Below are 21,856 nucleotides of genomic sequence, written 5' to 3' on the forward strand. Positions count from 1 at the left end.
TTTGAATCATTTACTATGTTGTTTATACAAAGCTTCAGTAATATTCAAATAGCGGTAACATGTTCGCAATAATAATTATTATGTAAATAATGCAGAGCCTGCTAACATCTCCCCTTGACGCGTCAAAATCGGCCCGAATTAATTCTAGAGATTCCACCATAAATCCTTCAGAAGAAAGTCACTTGTCCCCCTCCCTAAACGCTTTACGCACACGAGATGAAAACATAAGGCTCACTCAAGGCTACTACGCGCAGCCTGCTGAGGGGCCGGCGGTATATCGGAGTACGCAGCAGTTATATATCCTATGTCATTGATAAAAGCATCCTTTTTGCGTAGCTCAATAGGCAGCCCTTATTGAGGAAATACGCGTGCGAATGAGAAAGATAGCTACAGTTGCTACCCCGGCCCTAGACGCCCTTGCAGATTCCTCCGTCGGCCGCTAGTAGGCGCTCGAGCCCGCCCTAACACAACACGCTTTAATATCTTATTTTGTATCAAGCTTGTGTAAACAAACTCGTTTATGTTATGAAATTTTACAAATGCGCCTGTACCGATCCGCACAGTGCTTTTTATTACGCTTGTTTTTAACAAGCTCACCAAATCAACATGTGCTGTGCTTTGAAATAGGAATGAAAGGCCGGAGCTTAAGGTGAGTACAATAGTACAAAACGCTCTCGTACTTAACGTACTTGTCTATATAATGATTTGTCTGCGCTTTTAAAGTATCTGGGGGCCTGAATACTTTTTCTGCGCTTTTGTTTTTAAATGAGAACAACGTGACAATTGTATTGTTTGGTAGAATGTTTTTTTTGTGCGGTTTATTAAGGCTTTTTGCAATTCTGATATTACAGTTTATATTCACAAAACGGGTGATTTCACTGGCAAAATATAGATATGAAAATGTACATTTACTAAATCTTTTATGTACTTATATATAATCGTGTGTGATGTTTTCTTATATTTAATTTTCATTAAAACATATTTTAACGATATATACTTTTGGTATGCATTAATATCATAGATCGTCAGTGCGAACAAAAAGACAAACACAATGAAATGATCTTTTCGTTTACTACTGCAGACAAAAGATTTCGACATCAGCACTGAAAAAGCCACAACGTAAGCCGAATTCATATTTATGAGTCACGTACTGGCTTGATCTCTAATTTGTGTTACAAAGTAAGCATTTGAAACGAACGACTTACCTGTTTACGAAAAGCTCGCATCGTAAACGATACCGGCTGAATGTTACAAGTACGGGAGTTTATGGCTCGTTTGGCGGGAAAAGCACGCTTAGGGGTTGCCGCGTATATAAGGCGGGCGTAGTGCCGACGTCAGTCAGAGCAGCTACGGCTCCCAGGGCGGCGGCGTAGCGCCCAAACCGCGTGCTACGAAAAAGTTTCCACTCATCGATGCCGTAGTGAAAGTAGTTGTTTAGTGATCTAAAGATAGTTGGGGCGGTCTATCCCTTTGCTTGTTGTTTGTTGGTAAGAATAGATTGATTAGAAAAGTTTGTTTTGTTTATCTTCATTTTATTTGCCTTGATTAGATAATGTTTTGTTGCAACTTCTATTTTATTAATAGTTAGTTACCTATCTAGCTAAATCGTAGATAATATTGAGTTTGTTTAAGTTATCAAATGTTATAACATCAGTTTCTTTAAGAATTTAGCTATAATAGAATAAAACACGAATACTTACTAAACATTTTAACATACTAAATATTAAGTCCATAAGAACTTTTTACAGAATAGTTTGATGTTGAACAGTAAAATTTTGTTCTTAATAGAAATAAGTCTATAAGGCAACTTTTTATCACAATATGTATAAACAAGTTTATGCAAAAAACATTAAATAGTTAACCTCTTCTAACTTCCGCGTTGGTAATTGCATGTTATGTCAGAACAAATTGCTGTTATTTGCGGAACTACTTTGAAGTATAAAAGGTTTATTAAGAAGTTTTACAGAAATACTAGCTGCAAGCAAACACACTTTCGCATATAATATTATTAAAGGATGTAAAAACCCCATCGGTCTAATAGTTAGCATGCTTGCGACGTATTAATTTTTCCATTAAGAAAAGACGTGCAAACACATTTTCGCATATAATATTATTAAAGGATGTAAAAACCCGAACGGTCTAATAGCATGCTTGCGCCGTATTAATTTTTTCATCAAGAAATTATCAATACAAGCCGGCAGTAAGGAAGTCGGCGATGCCCTTGCGTGCCTCGGAAAACATGTTCAACCGTCGATCCAGATTATTATCACTTCATCTCGCTTAATCTTACACATTTTAAAGTCGGCATAAAATGGCATCTTCCAACTTGAAGACAGAATTAGTGTTTTTATTTATGTCATATTTTTTACGACTGACGCTAGTGGTACTTGGGTTTTTAATTCCGGTTATTGATAACATGATAATTATAAATAATCAAAGACTGGCAATAAATATTGAAGCAGCATTGAGTCTAAATTTTAAATGAGATGAAAGACTCTTCTATTACTAGATATGCCTTTGACAAACAGTGCTGAGGATGGTAATGATGCATATAACATAAACGTAGTATATACCCACTTTCACATTCACACTCGACACAATCACTTAACTGAACATACTACGTACATCGCATGTTAATTTAGTATTCTTGTTCTCTATGTTAGAATAGGTAAATTATAACTATATATTATGTATAAAGGAGGAAGGGTGGTGTCCCGAGATACAAGAATTTTTCTTCAATATTCCTATCTCCATATAACAATTTAAAACTGACGCATATATTGTTATAAACAATTACGGTACGCATCCTTACTAATGTTATAGATGCGAAAGTGTTTTTGTTTGTTTTTTTTTCACGCCCTTATGAAGCGACCAATCAACTTGGTTTTTGATATAGAGTTAATTGAAAGAACGAACAGTAACATAGGCTACTTTTTATTAGAGGAAAAAAACGGTTCATACGGGATTTGTGAAAAACCGTAGTAATTGCGGTCAACGAACGTAGGTAACTGCTAGTATATTCATAATTCTTCTTAGTTGTTAAAGTGGTCCCCTCCGGCCTTAGCCAAGAGATAGTCTGGTTTTGAGGATGAGCATCCTGTTCTTTAATCATTTCTCATCTCGATTAGAGGCCGTTGGTAATTTCGGAATCATGTCTAAGGCGTCTTACGCTACGGGCTTTTTTTTTGAACATGGATATTTTTATTACCTTAATTGGAGCTGGTGGTTACGCTGTTCTCGAAGACCAGTTTAAATAAAATTCCTAACAATTAAAATTAAATTTTCCAACCATTTTTTTTAATAGTTTTAATTCAATCAGCCGCCATATTAGGGCACTTCAATCTAAGATTGTATCGTCCCTACTATTTGATGAGATGGGAGTCAAGGACTGAATTGCAACTGAACGAAATTGAATATAAGAGCTCATAATTCAATGATAATCACATACCGTCTACTTTTAATTAGCATATAAAATTTAAACATTTTAGTACGGAACCTGGCTTACCTACTGTCAACCATTTTTATTAATTTCAAAAATAGTGGCAACGTTAAAAACCTGAAGTATTCAACTAGCAGTTCCCTTGACTTTTGCGTGTACAAATTATAAGCCGTAGCGTCATGCAAAATAGCCTGTAGCCTCTCGCAAGGCTATCATAAGAAAAAATTAATAAATTGACGGATAGTGACACAGATCAGCGCTTTCTAGCAAATAAACTTTTATTAATTATATAACCCCTTTGGGATTGAAATTTTTATAAAACTAAAAACATGTGTTTTACCATTTAATTGTCAACGTAATTATCGTAATTTTCGTAATTTCACAAAAAACTGGCATCAACGAAAATTAGTATAATTTTAAGAACAAAATCATTCGATGTGTCAGGTTTCAGAGATACGCTATCAACGTTTTACTGTCTTATGGTTTTATGAGTTACCGCTATTATGGAAGAAAATAAAAATGTCGGACGAGTAGGTAAGCAAAATATTGAAACTCCTTTGTTTATGTATATATTATATTATAGATGCAGGAATATTTTTTGATAGTGTTAACCGGTGGTGTTAAGCAATTAAGTTTTTCATAATATGTCCTGTATCTGAGTTAAAAACAGATTGCTTTTGTTTATATATCCTCACAATCCTTGCTTACGTAAGTACGTACGTCCTTTTTTTCATGTTTTGCGCCAGTTAATGGTATTTTTCACAAACAATACAAGCTAATTTGCTCCCCAGCTTCATTGCCATACCGTATATGCTACGGCATGTCGTTTTAGTTTGAAATACACTTGATTTTTATAATATAAAGCGGTTTATACGTCGACGCTAGACTCGGCCCGGCTCGGAAAAAAAGAAAAAATCTCCCATGTCAACAAACTTCGGGCTCCGGCAGACGGGAATGTTCTCGAGTGCCTATTTGTGTTCATTAATGAGGGTGGATTATGAAAGTTATTTTATCTCCACTCCGTTTGTTCACTCGGTTACGATAAGTGAGGATAGATATATTCCACGCGATTATATCACACTAGCTGCTTGTCACGACTCCCCCGGGCATTTGTTTTGACTTTTAAAAAATCCCGCAAAAATCTTTTGGTTTCCTGAGCTAAAAAGGTACTCCATGTTCACTAGTTAGGCCATTAATTTTCTCCCTATCAACAAGACGTGCCGCCAATCGATTCAGCGTTCCGCTATGATGTCGCGTAGAAACAGATTAGGGCCTATGGCTTTTTTTGCCATACTTCTAACAAGTTAGCCCGTTACCTTCTAAAACTGTATCATAACATTGCGTAGGATTGTGAGAGCAAACTTGTAGGGGATTAGAAAAAAACAGTAATGCAAAATTTCGTCAAGATCGGTATAGCCATTAACACTTGTATAGTTAACAAAGGTTATCTGTTTTAATCCCACGGGAATATTACATGGGTCCTTTCCGGGAAGAAAGTATCGTCCATCACCACAATGTAAGCTGTAAATTTGTGCTTGGTTTCATCAAGATCGGTATAGGGGTTGAGCAGAGTCTAAGAAACAAATATTTTTTTTTCATTTTGTTTTAATCTACATTTAGGCTCTAGGATTTAGCTGACACTGTGGAACGAAGCTATTATGTCTCTATATACGGTAGCGATCTATTGAACTGTAAATAAACATTTGCTTTAGATATGAATATTGGCAATTGAAAAGCCGGAAAACCAGTGAACCATAAAATATTAGGAACGTATGAAAGGTTAGTCAGTGGAGCAATATAAAAATTCTACCGTTATTAAACTCATGAGAGGTTAAGGCAAAAAACAAAATTTTTAATTAGTTTATTTTAAGTTGTGTTGCTCTTTTGAAACATCTATTTGTAGAGTGACTACCAGCAGTTCTTGAAGCAGATTCTACCACGAAGGATCCAAAAAAAATTTACTGGCATTTTTTGTTTCTTAGATTGAAAAAGACACAAGGTTTTTTGTGAAAACACGTGAGCAAAAACACTTTAAAACTACGAAGCAATATATCCACGCACCTATTTATGTTTATTATTGTATTTGTCGTGTACCTGAACTTGGAATGATTTTAAAACAGCGGAATAATTTATTTCGTCATTTTGTTTATCATTTTTAGACTTCAATAATAAAGTAAGTATCATAAATTAGTTAAGGTTATATTCTTAATACAGACAAATAATGAATTAAACTTTCAAAAAATGACCAAGTGTGAAAGTACGAAGGCTAACACGGTTCACGAGATACACGGACAGTGGGATAGACAGACCATTAAACAGCGGAGTCTTTGTAATAGACCCTTTGATTACTAAACACGAATATTTAAGAAAAGATTATAGATAAAAAATCATAATTTAATTTCCTTTTGCATAAGAAACATAAAACGCTATAAATTTTTCCCGCTGTGAGGTTATTAACTACAATATAAATTGTAATTGTTCTGACGCTACCGTTAATTCAAAAGTTAAAGTCAATCTGAAGTACTCCAACGAACCTTTACGAAACGCGGAGTATTTCGGAATTACAAAGTTTTGATGGAAAAATGTATTAATTAAACGCTGCGAATGTGTCTGAGAGCTCATCAAAAATGTATAGAATTCGTATGATTTGCATAAAAGTCATTTTATTGGCTCGCAAGACAAACAGAATGGGATATTAGCCGCTGGAACGGGTCCAACGTTGCGGTGGGGTACCTGCGCTAGCGGTCGCCGCGATGCTTGTTCTTCGCAAACTTGACAGTTGATTAATTCCTTTAAGCAGGTTTTACTATTATTATTACTAGCGGTAGCGGTAAAGCCTCATGTGCGTGTAGTTTCACCGGCAACCACGCCCATCACACTGGAACAAAGCTTTGCAACAAAGCTGCTTAGCGGCAGAAATAAGCATCGCGAAGGTATTTCCCCGGACGAGCTTTGTCACAAACAGCTCTACTACTAGTAACGTCACTTTTTCTAACAATAAAAATACAAAAGTAACGTCTGTCGCAAGACTGTCGTGAGATACGTAATCACTATGCCGGTACTACTTCTGATTGGTAAAGCCACATACGAACATTCATTCTACGACTTTGATAGTCCATTTATTGAGGGAGTCTAGTTAAGTCGGCAGATCAAATTTGTCGGCATACAGTTGTCACTCTTGCTGCGGGTGTCATATAAGGCAGCCAAGGGAATTTAAAGGGAGAACTCACAGCAGCGTCCTCAGTGTTCCTACTACCATCTATTGCAATCGCCATCCCGGATTGTAAAAATTGGAAGAGGCTTTTACCCCAGCAGTGGACTGTTACAGACTATAATTACTAGCGTACTAGGTCCTCCGCGACTTCATTCTATACGAACTTTCCGGATTTTTGTTCTATTCATTCTATGTATTTGGTAACCTAATTCTTGAATAATTCTCTGTGTTATTGAACATAATGTCCCGACGACATTTATGAGCCGAGCATTAGGCGGGCAATGCGACGCGGGGGTCGTAGAACTAAAGTTTTAAACGATATGTTTAAAGAAGTATTGTGCGGATGAAGTCACGGCAAACCGCTGATCCTTAAGTTTGTTTGTGTGTTTTTACACTCTAACTAAGCCACTTTTTACCAGCTTCTTTTTATCCCAGGAAAACAAACGGTTTCCACAGGATTTGTAAAAAAAACATAAAGCGGGCGAAGAACGCGGGCATCAGCCTAGTATATTTAAAAAACCGCTATAAAAATATGTATAATTTTTAAATTACCATTAACGACACTATAATTATGTTTGTCATCCATCTAACGAATATCGCGAAGATGGATCGAAAAGTTCCGAAGAATTCAATGAGGCTGCGATAATTATGTCAAGCAGGTCCCGTCAAGGCGGACACTCCCCAGTCGCCATTAAATATTCATTAGACGTCAATAAAATCAGCTTTTGATTAAATACACCGTTAAATATTCCTTCATAAAGTTGTATTCGGTTTATAAAGCCAAGTCGTGTACCAGCCAGACTCCCACCACCAGCTGCCCGCTTCACCAACTTTTTTATCAGTTGCTAAGCGGTGGCCACCTGTGCAATGAGTTGACAACTGCTGCTATCAATTCATGCATTTTGTATGTAGACCAAAGTTGGCAACTTATTTAAAATGTTATGGTATCGGGTAGGTAAGAACTAAGCGAACGAAACCGGAACATTCAACTGTTCAACCTCTTCACCAAAGAGTAGTAGTATTCATTGGCAATAAACTAAAAGGTATTTTAAACACATTTTGTTTGTTTCAGATGTTGAATCGGACGTTTCAACGGCGTGAATTAGTGATTAAATAGTCTGCACATTAGCTTTTATAAATAAATAGTACAAACTAGTCGAACTTATCTTATACCTTTAGGCAAACGGCTTCGTAGATATCTGCTAGACGTAGAGGCGTAGCGCACATAAAATAAAGGAGATTTTTGCAAAGCGGCCATTCACCACGATAAATTAGAGTGAGATAAGTGTTATCGTGTAGTTTTATAGACGAAAACAATGCCAGAGGTTCTCGTAAAGCATCGATATCTTGGTTGTGAGTGTTGGGTAGAATAGGGGGGTAGCATGTGTGAAGATAAGGAGGAGGCCCGGAGTGAGGCGGTGGAGACTCCGAAGCGTCTTTGCTGGCCGAGGAGACCGCCCGCTCCCCTGCCGGACACTAGAGGGCTTTGTTGTGCCAAACTCCTAAGGAAAAATGGAAAGTCGAAAAAGGTAAGCGATGCTTCAAAATACACCCAAGGGGCTTTGCTAAAGTAAATATAGAACTACCGCCTAAAATGACTTGTTTACTACGAGAACCTATTTGTTGGTAATGTTTTTTTTTCTTACGGTCTTACCAACTTTTATATCAGCATTTCCTATTAGGATTTATTAGAACTTTTTTTCTTTTTTTTCGAAGAGTGAAAATACGTTGACTTTTAAAAATATTTATATACTTTCAAAAAATAAAGAACAGAGTTAAGGTTAATTGAACCGAGTATGTATGAGTTCGCATGGCGATCCTTGCAAACTTTCTACTTGTCAAACGTTTGCAAGCATTCTTGGATATACCTGGCGCAGTAGTAAGCGCTGTGGTCTTATAAGCTAGAGGTCTGGAGTTCGATCTCCGACAAAGGAAAGTTGGGATTTAATTATTTCGAAATTTTCTCTGGTCTCGAGGGTTGGCCAACGAATTAGTTTGGCCATCCAAAGGGGCAATGCTGTCAGCATTATAGGAACTGTGCCTCGCTTCGGTGGTTTCGAAGACGTTTTAGATTTTATTTAGTTTTACATAGTTTATTTTAGGTTATATTTATAAAATAAAATCAATAGTAATTAATAATTATATGAAATAAATAGAAAAATATACTACGACAATACACACATCGCCATCTAGTCTCAAAGTTAGCGTAGCTTGCGTCATGTTTACAAAAAAAAACCTATAATATACAGATAAAACACTCAGTGTCTACTGACAAATATTCACGTGCAACACACTTAACTTTTCCACTTGTGGGAATCGAACCTACAGCCAGACTCAGAAAGCAAGATCACGGCCCACTTTGCCAATCGGCGGTCATATTAAACGTGGGAGGCATTCATTGCCTAATAAGTAATTTATTACAGCCTTAAATTTACGAGAGAGCTACGCCTATCAGCCTAAGATCCTCCATATTTCAAGGTAGAGCGCATTTAAGCCTTATAATCAAAGTTTCCTCTGAAATTCGGTCACGGTGGTTAACTAACCTTACTTACGGAATTGACTTTACCCAATCCATACTATACCGGCTATTACATAAAGCTTGGGTTGCGTGTAAAGGTATACGTAAGGTGTAAGGTATACCATTATACCTGCTTAACAACTGCTGATAATGGTAATTAGATGTTTTAATTAGTAACAACATTATTCACCTATTACCGGCCTAATACACGGCATGGATAAATAAATAAATATACTACGACAATACACACATCCCCATCAAGCCCCAAAGTAAGCGTTATGGGTACTAAGATAGCTGTTGAATATTTTTATGAATATAATACACATAAATACTTATAATATACAGATAAACACCCAGACACTGAAAAACAATCATGTTCATCACACAAACATTTTCAAGTTGTGGGAATCGAACCCACGACCTTGGACTCAGGAAGCAGGGTAGCTGCCCACTGCGCCACTCGGCCGTCATTCTTAACCTATTAGCGGCCTAATACAAGGCATGGATCTCCTTTCGGAGAAAGATTTAGTCCGTAGTTCACCACGCTGGTCAAGTTCGGATTGGTAGACTTTACACACCTTTGAGAACATTGCGGCGAACTCTCTTAATTGCTAAAAACCCACATAGCTCCGGAAAGGTAGAGGTCCATGCGGTGATAAATATTGTAGATGCGAGGTCTTATACAATCAATATACCGTTAGCTACCGCTTTATTAATAAATAAAGTAACTTATAAAAAATAGTACACTCTCAAACGCAAACCAAAAGAACAAGCTCAACTCAGTATGTAAAGGTAAGTTATGTGTACGGTGTACCCGTACGGTGTGCAAGAGTGTGTGGGTAATGCACACACACTCTTGCACTCATATTATAATAAGAAACTTATTTTATAGCAGCGAATTTGCGGGCTCTGCTAGTTAGTTAAGGAGTTGGTGTATTTCAAAGTATGCAAAAGGAGTTAATAAGCCGAAGTTTTACGTGCGTGCTACGCAAACATTTCCCAGCTTGTTAATAAGTTGAGCTGTGAAATTGGAATTATAATGCAATGTACATTGTATTAAAGATCATAACTAGTCGGGGAAAATTAGATGCCTTGGAACCGCGAACTTTAGATCAAATTAGTTTCCGCTGACATCGCGTGCTCGGTCGAGTTTGATTAACCGCTTCGAGGCAAACAAATCAACGAGCGGCAATGAGTAATAACTGCTACACAGATATTCATATTGTTTTAATTATAATGAAGCTGTGCTGTATGTTGACCAGAATAAATACAAAGTGCCCAGTGGCGTGCATACAGAGTATGCACCAGGCAGCAGATTATATAAAATGGAGAAAATCTTCAGTTCGAGTTATAAAAACTTAACGGGCGCCTTTTTATAACTCTTACAGTGCCTACACTTATATTATCTGCCTGCACAGTGCATACCCTGTCTGCACGTCACTGAATTAGTACCTAGATTAGTCATTCTGTGTTAGAAGTCTAGATTTGTATAGTCGTAAAGTAATAGAAAACTGTGATAGTTTGCCTATTTATTTGCTTGTGCACTTATATCTTACAGGCGACTTAAATCGCTTTTGTTTCCGTTTTTTTCGTATGAAGCGGGGTTTTCTGGGCTACAGCCTGCACTCAATAATTGTGCCAAATTTAGTTTTGAGGGAACAGTTGTATTTTTTATACAGCTGAAAAGTTTACCGGGTGCTTTTCCGCGATAAATCTGCATCTACAAGATACAAGATATAAATCATATAGAATTTCCAAATATTATGATCGATGCTGTATAGTTTAGTCCAATATTATTATCATCATCATTATCATCACCAATCCAACCGATTGACGTCCACTGCTGGACATAGATATCTGGTAGGGCTTATATATATTATAGAAAGTATCAACCATCTTTCGTAGGGATAATATATGACAATTGATTAATATATGACAGGTTATAATTTTGATCTAATGCGGATAAATCTATGAAAAAATACTAAAAAAGTCTCCTAGATTGACTACTATGATTTTTTTTTATAATAACTCCTACCATACTCTGATTCGTAGAATATAAGAGATGGAAAAACACACTCAAACCTCCTTAGAAGAGCTTTATCATCGCGAGTGCCTAAAATTACGAAAATATAATTTCCACGAAGGAATCCGTTTTTACACCAAAAATAAAATATGTTCAAGCGTGGATGTTGAAGTAATGAAAGTCTGGAAATAAATTGAATTTGCGGAGACGAATCGAAAAAAAAAAGAATTTTCTTTGAATCAAACAGCATCCGAGTGGTTGCACTGTTTTGCAATTCTAAGTCCACCAAAGAGATTTTAATCTGACTAATGTGTCTGAGATATATGAGCTTCTGCACCTAAGCTATATCGCTGGGAAATTCGAAATGCATTAGGTTGTCTGTCGATAGATATTTATTCAAGATCTTCCGGAATATATCAGCTTCACACTTTAGGTACCCTACGTGCGATCTATCTAGGTATTTTAACATAACAGTAACTATGATTTACTATTGGTTGCTAGGGAATGCGTAGGGTTCCTGATTTCCCGCGTGATTAGGAAATTTTCCCGTGTTTGTAAGTCTCAAACAGGTAGCTTTTTCTCAAGCTGGTTTAATTTTTATTTTTAAATTTAACGAGACACATGTACTCACATTATCTATATTTAATACAAAACAATACCTTCATGCAACTTTTCAACCCCCATTCCAGACCCGACGGATTCCGTCAAATAATTTCAGAAGGTAAGGAAATAAATGATTTCCAAGAAAGTTTATTGTTTAAATATGTTACTAATGAAAATTTGCTTTTCATTCTATTACTACAAAAACATAGTACTGCCACCATTTTCAAACAACGAGCTTAAGAGAATCGTTATTATTTTATTTTTTTAAGAGGCGACCAAGGGTTTATTAGCAGCAGCGCCCCTCACTGACCCACTGGGCCAGCAGTGGACTGAAACTCTATTGATGAATTTAACGGGTTGATACTATTTTTCCTACTAGATAGCACTATAGTCTCTTTAGGACGTATAAGAATACCTTATAAGTACTATGATTAGGTAATATGAATACCTTGGAGGGTGACGTGCTGCTAAGCGTTTTAGTGTTCCGTTGCGATGTTGCGTAGTAACTGATTAGGAAAATTACTACCATATTCCCTGAGAGGTTAGCCCTAAGCCTAAGATAGTAGATCTTAGATTGCATCATCATTGACCACCAGGTGAGATTGCAGTCAAGGGCTAACTAAGTAGGTTGTAGTTAAATAAAAAAGCAGACAGACTTCAATTGCCGGAGAAATGGAGGTTCGAATCCCATTAGTTTTTAAAATTTTAATTTGCGTTTAATAAAATACATTTGTTATTTCTTTCGTAAGAAGTCTTGCAAAATAAAGTTAATCTAGTTAACGAGTATGAAAAAATTGTTTTTGTCAGTTATTTTATATAATTAATCTTTTGAATTTAAAAAATGACTCGTTTAAGTTATTTTATACTATTAAGTAATACAATACAGATAATTAAAAATAGACGACAGCCGACTTCTACTCATTTATGCTGTTCCAAGGAAAATATATTAACATTAATGTCACCCCAATTTCCTTTTCAAGAGCCGAAACCGTTTGAAGGCTTTTTCTGCTTGACTTGCGTTTGAAGGAAGTCTGCTTTCAATAATTATATTTTGAAACGAGAAATAGTCCTTTCAAAATATTTAAAAGTCATTTACTTAATAATTTTATTGTGATAAAATTAAATTTTATTACATTAATTAAATAATTTTTTCACTCAAATAAACTATATGCAAAAAGTATATTTACAAAGCTTATTACAATGCTGACAATGTTGGCGAAAGGTTAATAATATGTTAAAGTCAATGTTTGTTTTTTTGTATGACATGGGCTCCAATCTGCTATTGCAATAATTGTGTCTGCTAATGGCGATAAATATAATCATAGTTATAATGAAAGAAGAAATGAAGATACTTTTTGAAGTGAAAACTTCTTTAGCGGCGTTGAGCACTTTTTCTGTAATGGGTATAAAATCTTAAACTCGCGTCAGGACACGTGACCTGATCGAAAAAGCGTAAGATGAAAGTTGATTTTTCGGAGAGATAAACTTTTTAATGTAAAATAATTGTAATAGTTTTAAAGTGTTAAATTTTTAATGTTATATAAATTGTCATGTTTGTGTACGATAGCGCAATAAATGAATATTGTATTCTACCACATAAATGATAGTACTTTTATACTGATAAAGCAATTGGTGCAAAATTATTCCCTAACCATTCCAAAATATCAAACATGCTCAACGTTAATTAATAATCAAGTTTTCACTTCTGCCGGCACTCCCGGAGTGCAACCCGTTTTTTTTTTTTATTATGATAGGATTCGCAAACTGTAAATGTTATAAACATATAGCAACCGACTGCCGAGCTACATATAAAAGCACTTGAATTAAAACCAATATATACTGTATAGGTAATGCATTGTTAGAAGACTTGAGGCCTTTGATGTACACAAACATACACATTTACACATACAAATAACACTCACGTACACACACATACCTGAACACACTGTTTATCCTATTGGTCTAAAAATCTGTCATACAGTTAATGTTATTTAAATGAGACTAAATTAAAATCACAGTTCTTCCGTAGGCTCTTAAAAGCAGTCGTTTGTTAACGAAGATTTGCATATCTAATAATGGATACTAGAAATTTGATTACCTGACTTAAAAGTGCTGAGCTTCTAATTTGTAATTAAAAGTATTCGAAATGCTTTGTCGGAACCGAGTGCTCGCGATTCTTTCAACTGTTTTTTTTCCTGTAATTAACTCGCAGGATTACGTAGAGAGGGAAAAGAGACGAATTGTTTATTTTTTGGTTTTCAAACTTAATTATTTTCTTGTATGTGTACTCTTATTATGATTCAATACCTATTGTGGATCAATTAAGGAAATGAGACTCCAAATTGATTAGGAACCTTCCCTTGGGAGAAGAGGCATGATGACAGTGACAAAGAATTGCAATTGAAATAATATTGTATTTATCGAATGACATATGATTCGTGTATTATGAAATACGTATTTTTATTTACTTATATTCTAAGTGAGATTTATTTTCAATAAATAAATTGCAAATTCTAGCGACCCGCCATGACAGATGAGACGCTGAATTCAAAACTATGACGTCACGTCTATATAAAAACTATCAGTTGCTAAGTTTTTTGTTATCAATACAAATAACCACTTATCTTTGGCTATTGAACGAGGGCTTACTAAAGCTATAATTAGCTTATGACGTCACGAGTACGGCTATGACGAGCGAGCGTTTTCGCGGGAAATATTTAAAAAATTTAAAGTTTGCAATTTATAGCAACAATTCCTTTTCTACAAAAATAGGATATTTTTTGGATATAGTAGATACTTCCGAATATCATAGGGCAGTTTTTCACAATAAGTTATCATGCCTATTCTAACGCGCTTGATATTATAACATTGAAAGTGAATACGTTCAGTCATCATTCTTATGGATGTAACATAGCATTATAAAATATAATTGTCATATTCTTATTAGGGTAGCCGGGGTACTACTAGGTGAGATTGCAGTCCAGGACAAACTGGTAGTAGTTTTAAAATAACATCCTTAATCCAATAATACCACTGTAAGTGTATTCTTTAATAGCAGCGAGGGTTTAAGACCCAATAATCACCACGCGGCTCCAATGCGGGTTGACGAGCTGTAACGATATCGTCCCTTGTTAATGATGATACCTGCAACCGACGGCTCAAAGTGCTCACCGAGGCACAGAGATTAACAACGCTACTATTTTGGGTTTGATTTTACAAATTTTGATTCGAACCGGAGTGAACCCAGGGCCTCGTGATTTGAGTCTAACATGCTAACCACTTGACAAAAAGCAACCAGATTATTTTGCTCAAACATATTTTACCAGATATATGCAGATGATTATAAAAGAAAATGCTATGAAACTAGGACACAGTGTAAAAGCATTCCTTTTATTTTCTTATTTCTTTATTTCACACCTTTTTCATAGAGTTTTAGCTAAGTAATATTATAATGTAGATGAGCACTGTATAAAAGCAACACTACGAGTATTAGCATTATTTTTCGCGTTGAATTATAAAGAGTGTTGCGAATTTTCAGTGAGAGATCGCTGTAGTCATACATTTGTAATACTACATAGTTTCATAATCTTTCCTTTCCTTTTAAAATACTTCTTTTGATTAACATCCGGCCTGTAATATAATATAAGTTAGAATACAATTTGTAATTATACAATAATAGCTCTAAAATACATATGAAATTGTATACCGAACTTATAACAAAAGCGAAATAATGTTTGGATGAGTGGTTTGGACTTCGACCGAGTTCGAATCCCAGAACGCACCTCTAACTTACCTAAGTTATGTGCGTTTTGAATTTAAGTTATTAAAATAACACTTGCTCCAGCAGTGAAGGAAACATATTGATAAAACCTGCATGCCTGAGAGATCTACATAATATTCTTAAAGGAGTGCGGAGTACACCAATATTAGGCCAGCGTGGTGGACTACGGCCAAAACCCTTCCCATGGGAGTATACCCGTGCCCTGTACTGGGCCAAAAGCAATACCCCCAAAGCAATGAATTTTAGTCTTATGTTTTCTAAAGTTACTTCTTGTATGAAAATCAGCACTGTTGTGAATAAAATATACAACTAAAAGCGTTTTAAAACAAACCTCAAGGTAGTCGAATCTTTACATCTACGTAAATAAACTTTTGTTAATCTCGCTTAAATTAAACAACTTTTTGAATATATAAACTTTTTTTTGTTTGAGGTGCTATAAAAAATCAAGTTAAGAAAAGCCCAAAGGAACAGCAGAAAAATCTAAAAAAAAACTATTTTTTTTTTATAAAAACACACTGTAGATGAGGTTTGTGAGGGAAAATATTACTTATTACAAATTGCACTTACGCGAATGAAGTCCTGGGCAACCCCTACTTTACAAATATGAAAAGTATTTGCTATCGTATCGATACCAAGAAGACTACTCCCAATAGATAACAATAAAAATGCATCAGCACGTAAGCAAAGAGAACACACAAGTTAGAAAACGGAATATTAAACTTGTGTGCCAGATACCACATTACCAATATAAGCATTCTCCTGTGACAGCGCTGCACTACAAATACTTCACTGCAGGTCTGAAATCTATCGTTTGCTGTCTCATAAACAGGGTTAGTTAGAAATAATTGTAAGGAGGTACTAAGATTCTAAGCATATAAAAAGTTCCCTAATAGATAAATGTAGATATCTAGCGGTTGCTCGCGACTTCGTCCGCTTTTGTTTATGTAATATATTTAACGCATCCCATAGGAACGGATTGATGATAGGATTTGGGAGATGTGTGGCATTAAATTAAGGTGTAGTGCTACATAAATATTTAGTAGTTATTTTTACAATCGTGTCTTGTTTTTAAAGTGAACTTTTTCAATTAAGTTTCAGTATTTCTAAAAAATCACTGTTATGTTTAGGTGTAGCCCTTAACTCTTAATAACTTCAAAATTTATTGTCCAATTGGAATGAATTAAAAAGTATTTTACTGCTACACAAAAATCTTTGATAATAATACTAAATAAACAATAATACTCCGATACTTATGTAACCTACTTTCTTTTCCACCGCTGATATAACATGGCCCACTTTTGTTTCCACCGGCGATAACATTTTAGTAAGATAATCTCTCTCCCGGACTAAATAATGAGTAGGTATAATATAATCGTGTTGTTCATAGTTTTTATGTGTCATCAATAATTATCTCAACGCGCGCCTATTAATGAATTTTATACGCAAAAAGTTTGCTACGTTGGTTTACATTATTGCAATTTTCTTAAGGCTCTCCAATTTTTTAGAAAATAAATTATAGCCTATGTTATTTCGTTATAGTTGAGCTTTCTTTTGATGAAGAAATAGTTCCAATGTGTCCAGTACCTTCAGAGTCTAGTGGGAACAAACAAACAAATAAACAAAGAAACATCTTTCCTCTTTATAATATTAGTATAGATAATAGAAATAACAATAATTGTTAACCTATATCAGGTATTATTTAAGTGGAGTATAAGCCAAGTAAAGAAAAAATCTATTATGTTTTAATTATTTATTTTTAGTTATATTATACATAGTACATATATTACATACTTTTAATCAAACCGAGACCTATCCGTTTACCGAATCTTACTTATATACGTTTCCTATTTTTTCTATATGAACAGTATCGTAGAACTTAAAGAGTTTTTAAGATGCTTGTACGGTAGTGCTTAGTTCTTCAATAATTTTGAAAACTTTAACAAGGAAATATAATATTATGGACTCAGATCCATACGTCTTATCTACTTCCCACAATAAATAGACAAGAATTTCTCAAAGAAGTTTTCCGAGGATTTATATGGAATTGATTCCTACGTGACTCTATAACCGATCGTTGTATCAGGAAGGTGAAAAATAATATCATAGGTACAATATTCGACGTTGAGTTGTCTATTTATTCATTTATTTATGACATAAGCATATAGCTCCATATACTTAAAGTACACAAACAAAATGCAACACAACATGAAAATATATAATTAACTATGTAATATGTTTTTTCGATTAGCATTCAGCAAAAAAAGCTCGTGAAATGCTTGTTCGAATATGATTTTTTAACTGGAGCTTAATGAATAAAAAACAAACTGATTAAGTGATATTGCAGTCAGTTTTTATTGATAAAACTGTGGTTTTAATATTTATTCCGACTCATCACTCAACATTTCCTTTGCTCGCGATTTTTGACTAATAGAAACAGATTTATTTAATGTAGTTCTCAATATTCCATTAATCTAGTGCAGGGAATCCCATCTACGTCATGTCAATCAAAGTGCCACCATTACCCCATCGGACGTAATAGGCGCCGAGCAAACACTTCAATCGGATCCCTTCTAGTCAGTAGTCACTTATATTAGTGTACGCACCTATACCTAGATATTTTGACGACCTCCCTGGCGCAACGGTGAGTACTGTGAATTTAAGTAGGAGGTCCCGGGTTCGATTCCCGGCAGGGGCAATGTGGGAATTTATATTTTCTGAATTTTCTCTGGTCTGTTCTGGTGGCTTTCGCCGTGGCTAGTTACCACCCTTCTGACAAAGAAGTGTCGCTATGCGATTTAGTGTTCCGGTACGATGTCGTGTAGAATCCGATAAGGGGTATGACTACCATACTCCCTAACAGGTGAGCCCGCTACCATCTTAGACTGCATAATGATAAAAAAAGATCCACTATCAATCTCCAAAACTTCGCTTACCTGCATTGAGTAGATACCAAAATATTATAACCTGTAGAATTCTCTTCTTTTTATTTGTTAAGTTACTACGTGTTAGGTTAGCTTGGTTGCAATCTCACATGGTGGTAAGTGATGTTGCAGCATAAGGTGGTAACGGGATAACCAGTTAGGAATATGGCAGTTATATTAAACCGATACCCTTAGTCGGGTTCTACGCGGCATCGTATCGGAACACTAATTTGCACTTGGCTGCAGGGTGAAAGGTGCGTGTTGGGATTTGAACTCAGCCCCCCCGGAAGAAAAGCCGAACTCTTACCCACTATCTATCACCGCTTAGTAAAAAAACTGTTTTGTATTTAATTGGAGCGATTTGCATTTTCATTTGCTAGAAAGGTGGATTATTGGGTGAATACATCAATATAGGAACAGATGCTAAAAAGGTTTCAAAATCTCAGCTCACTACTTACGTAACTGACATTTGTACCTTAACCTGACTTTGTGATGAGAAGCTTTGAATGATTTAAAGTGAAAAGTATGCTAATGGCGCACCATTTCAGGCTACATTATAATATCCCTTCGGGTAAAGCATTAAGATTTGATTATTTAATATATGGCAGTATTTTTATGCGATTTTTATCCAACCTCCGTAGCGCAGTTATGAGCGCTGTAATCTCATCAGAAAGAAGCGATCTAGGAAAAAAAGAAACAATTTCAGAATTCTCTCAAGTTTGGTCTGCCATAATTCTATCACGTGACGGCAGACTGGCGGAGTGGGCAGCGACCATGCTTTCTGAGTCGTAAGCCGTGGGTTCGATTCCCACAACTGGAAAATGTTTGTGTGATGAACATGATTGTTTTTCAGTGTCTGGGTGTTTATCTGTACATTATAAGTGTACTTTATATGTGTATCATATTCATCAGCTACCTTGGTACCCATAACACAAGCTACGCTTACTTTGGGGCTAGATGGTGATGTGTGTATTGTCGTAGTATATTCATTTATATATATGTATCATTTTTACGATTGCAATGAAGAGCTAAATTTCAGTGTAATAAAAAACAAATATGTTCTAATACTTACCTACTTTTAATCATAAATCGTGTTTACTTTATTGCTATATTTTAAACTCAGATTCAAAACGTATCTCGCTTAAGCCTATGTTATATAGTATAGATATATAATATGGTTATGAATACTAAAATACTAAAGCCTGCAGCCCGTTTAGCACGGGCAGAAGATAAAAGTATACCATGGGATAGGATATATAAATGTATCTTCTCCCACAGCTTTATCAAGTCTTAGAGCGCTCGCGCACACGAAATAATATCCAAATCATATATGGGTAATAAAAAACGGGGGTTAACTTCTCCTATTCCAACTTCCCGTGCTTTAGCAGGTGGACACGTTGATTGTATCCCTTGTCAGGGTATATAATCTGGGGATATATTTTTTTCCCGCCCGTGCTAGCCCTACAGACAAGCGGGTCACCTCACATCAACAAAGTCCACCAAGGCCATGCCAGCTTTTGGACAATTGATCTATCAGCTCCTTTCTTAATCGTTCATAGGGTCTTAGTCCACAGCTGGACTAAAAACCAACGAGAGTTGAGAGAGACCGGACCATTTACTGCGAACTTCAATCCACCGACCGGCTGGCCAAACGGGATGGTGATCGCAGTAGATGATGGTAGTAGTACAGAAGACGCTGCTAACGTTGCTAGACGTTGCTTTCTAAGTCCAAGGCCGTGGGTTCGATTCCCACAACTGGAAAATGTTTTTGTGATGAACATGAATGTTTTCCAGTGTCTGGGTGTTTATATACATAATATAAGTATTTATATTTATTATTCATTAAACTATTCTTCAGTCATCTTAGCACCATAACACAAGCTAAGCTTACTTTGGGGCTAGATGGCGATGTGTGTATTGTCTTAATATTAATAATATTCCCTTAGTATCGCCTATATCCTGCGCGAAGAGGAGGGGTGGTGAGTGGTGACAATAGTATTCTAATCTGCCGTCAACACACGGCAGTCTTCACCATCACTCTCAGCTTATTAACGTCCCACAGCTGGGCACAGACCACCATGGCAGGCGTGCCGTTCCTCCAGCACCATTCTAAAACAGAATAACGAGGCACTCTCACAGGCAGGCCTTCCTAGTATGAGTGCCCAAGCACTCTTATTGGCTTCTTATTTTGCTCCTCACCTTGTAACCTTTATATAGAGTTTTTTAGTGGTTCATTTACATCTTGATGAATATAGATTTTATTTATATGTACTCGTATTTGGTTAACATCAAGAGAACTCGTACGAAACGATTTTCACCCACGTTTCCAATAAGAACCGCTAAGGTGTGGAACGCTCTTTCAGCATTTCTATTTTCCGCTACGCATGTACAACTTGAGTAGGTACCATTCTCTTTATTCCACTACAAGTTAGCCCATGGCTGCAATCTATAATCAAGTATAGATGCAGTTTAAGGTGTTGTCGTAATCGAGAAATGCGCGAGTAGATAGGATTAGGAAAACGTTCAGCAACAATGCACCGATCTAGATGAAGTTTTGGGGATTTATAAATAAAATGCAAAACGCAGACAATGTCTCAGAAAGACCCGATGGAATAAAAATTCAAAACGAATTCACGGCCGATGTCATGAAACTGATTAAATTCACTGCGGTGCTCTTTTCAAACGAACATGTTTTCATATCATAATTATTCGTTCGTTACCTGTCGCAGCAAAGTAATTGAATGTTACTGTAGAAATGTATTTTAAAAAGTAGTACATTCCCGCAGAGCCCGCAAAATCTATTCATTTAACGTATTTGAGTAACATTTCTGAAGTTAAATACACATTTCCATATAATTATTCCTTCATCATCATTGCCATCCTATTATAGAACACACAAAACGCTTGCACACTAACACGGCTTGTGTTTGTGTCTCTAGTATAAGGCTAAGGAGAGTGAGATTTAGAGCTTAGACTCTCCGTGCTACTCCACTCCACACTATCAACCCATTACCGGCCCCCAACAGAGCACGGGTCTCCTATACCACAATGAGAAGGGGTTAAGGCCGTAGTCCACTACGCTGGCCCAGTGCGGATTGGTGAACTTCACACACCTTTAGATCATTATGGAGAACTTTCAGGCATGCAGGTTTCCGCACGACGTTTTCCTTCACTGTTGAAGCAAGAGAGTTTTTAAATGCTAAAACGCATTTAACTTGGAAAAATAAGAGGTGCATGCTTGGATTCGAACTCGCCCTCTCGAAAGTGAAGTCCTACCCACTGGGCTATCACCGCATAGTGATAATATCCAGGACTAATTGATTGATTGATTAATTGATTTGTTGGTCTTAACCGCAG

General features: G+C 36.0%; 1 protein-coding gene across 1 annotated transcript in view; it reads left to right on the top strand.

Annotated features, from left to right (window-relative positions):
* The first annotated feature begins 7,971 nt into the window (after positions 1-7,971).
* LOC120631097 overlaps positions 7,972-21,856 on the top strand; it is an 83,832-nt gene continuing 69,947 nt past the window's right edge. The window contains exon 1 of the mRNA XM_039900531.1: positions 7,972-8,182. Coding sequence (XP_039756465.1) covers positions 8,036-8,182 — 147 coding nt within the window. The 5' untranslated portion in view covers positions 7,972-8,035. The remainder of the gene's footprint in view (positions 8,183-21,856) is intronic.

Source organism: Pararge aegeria, chromosome 17 (assembly GCF_905163445.1).
Source record: "Pararge aegeria chromosome 17, ilParAegt1.1, whole genome shotgun sequence".
Lineage (NCBI taxonomy): Eukaryota > Metazoa > Arthropoda > Insecta > Lepidoptera > Nymphalidae > Pararge > Pararge aegeria.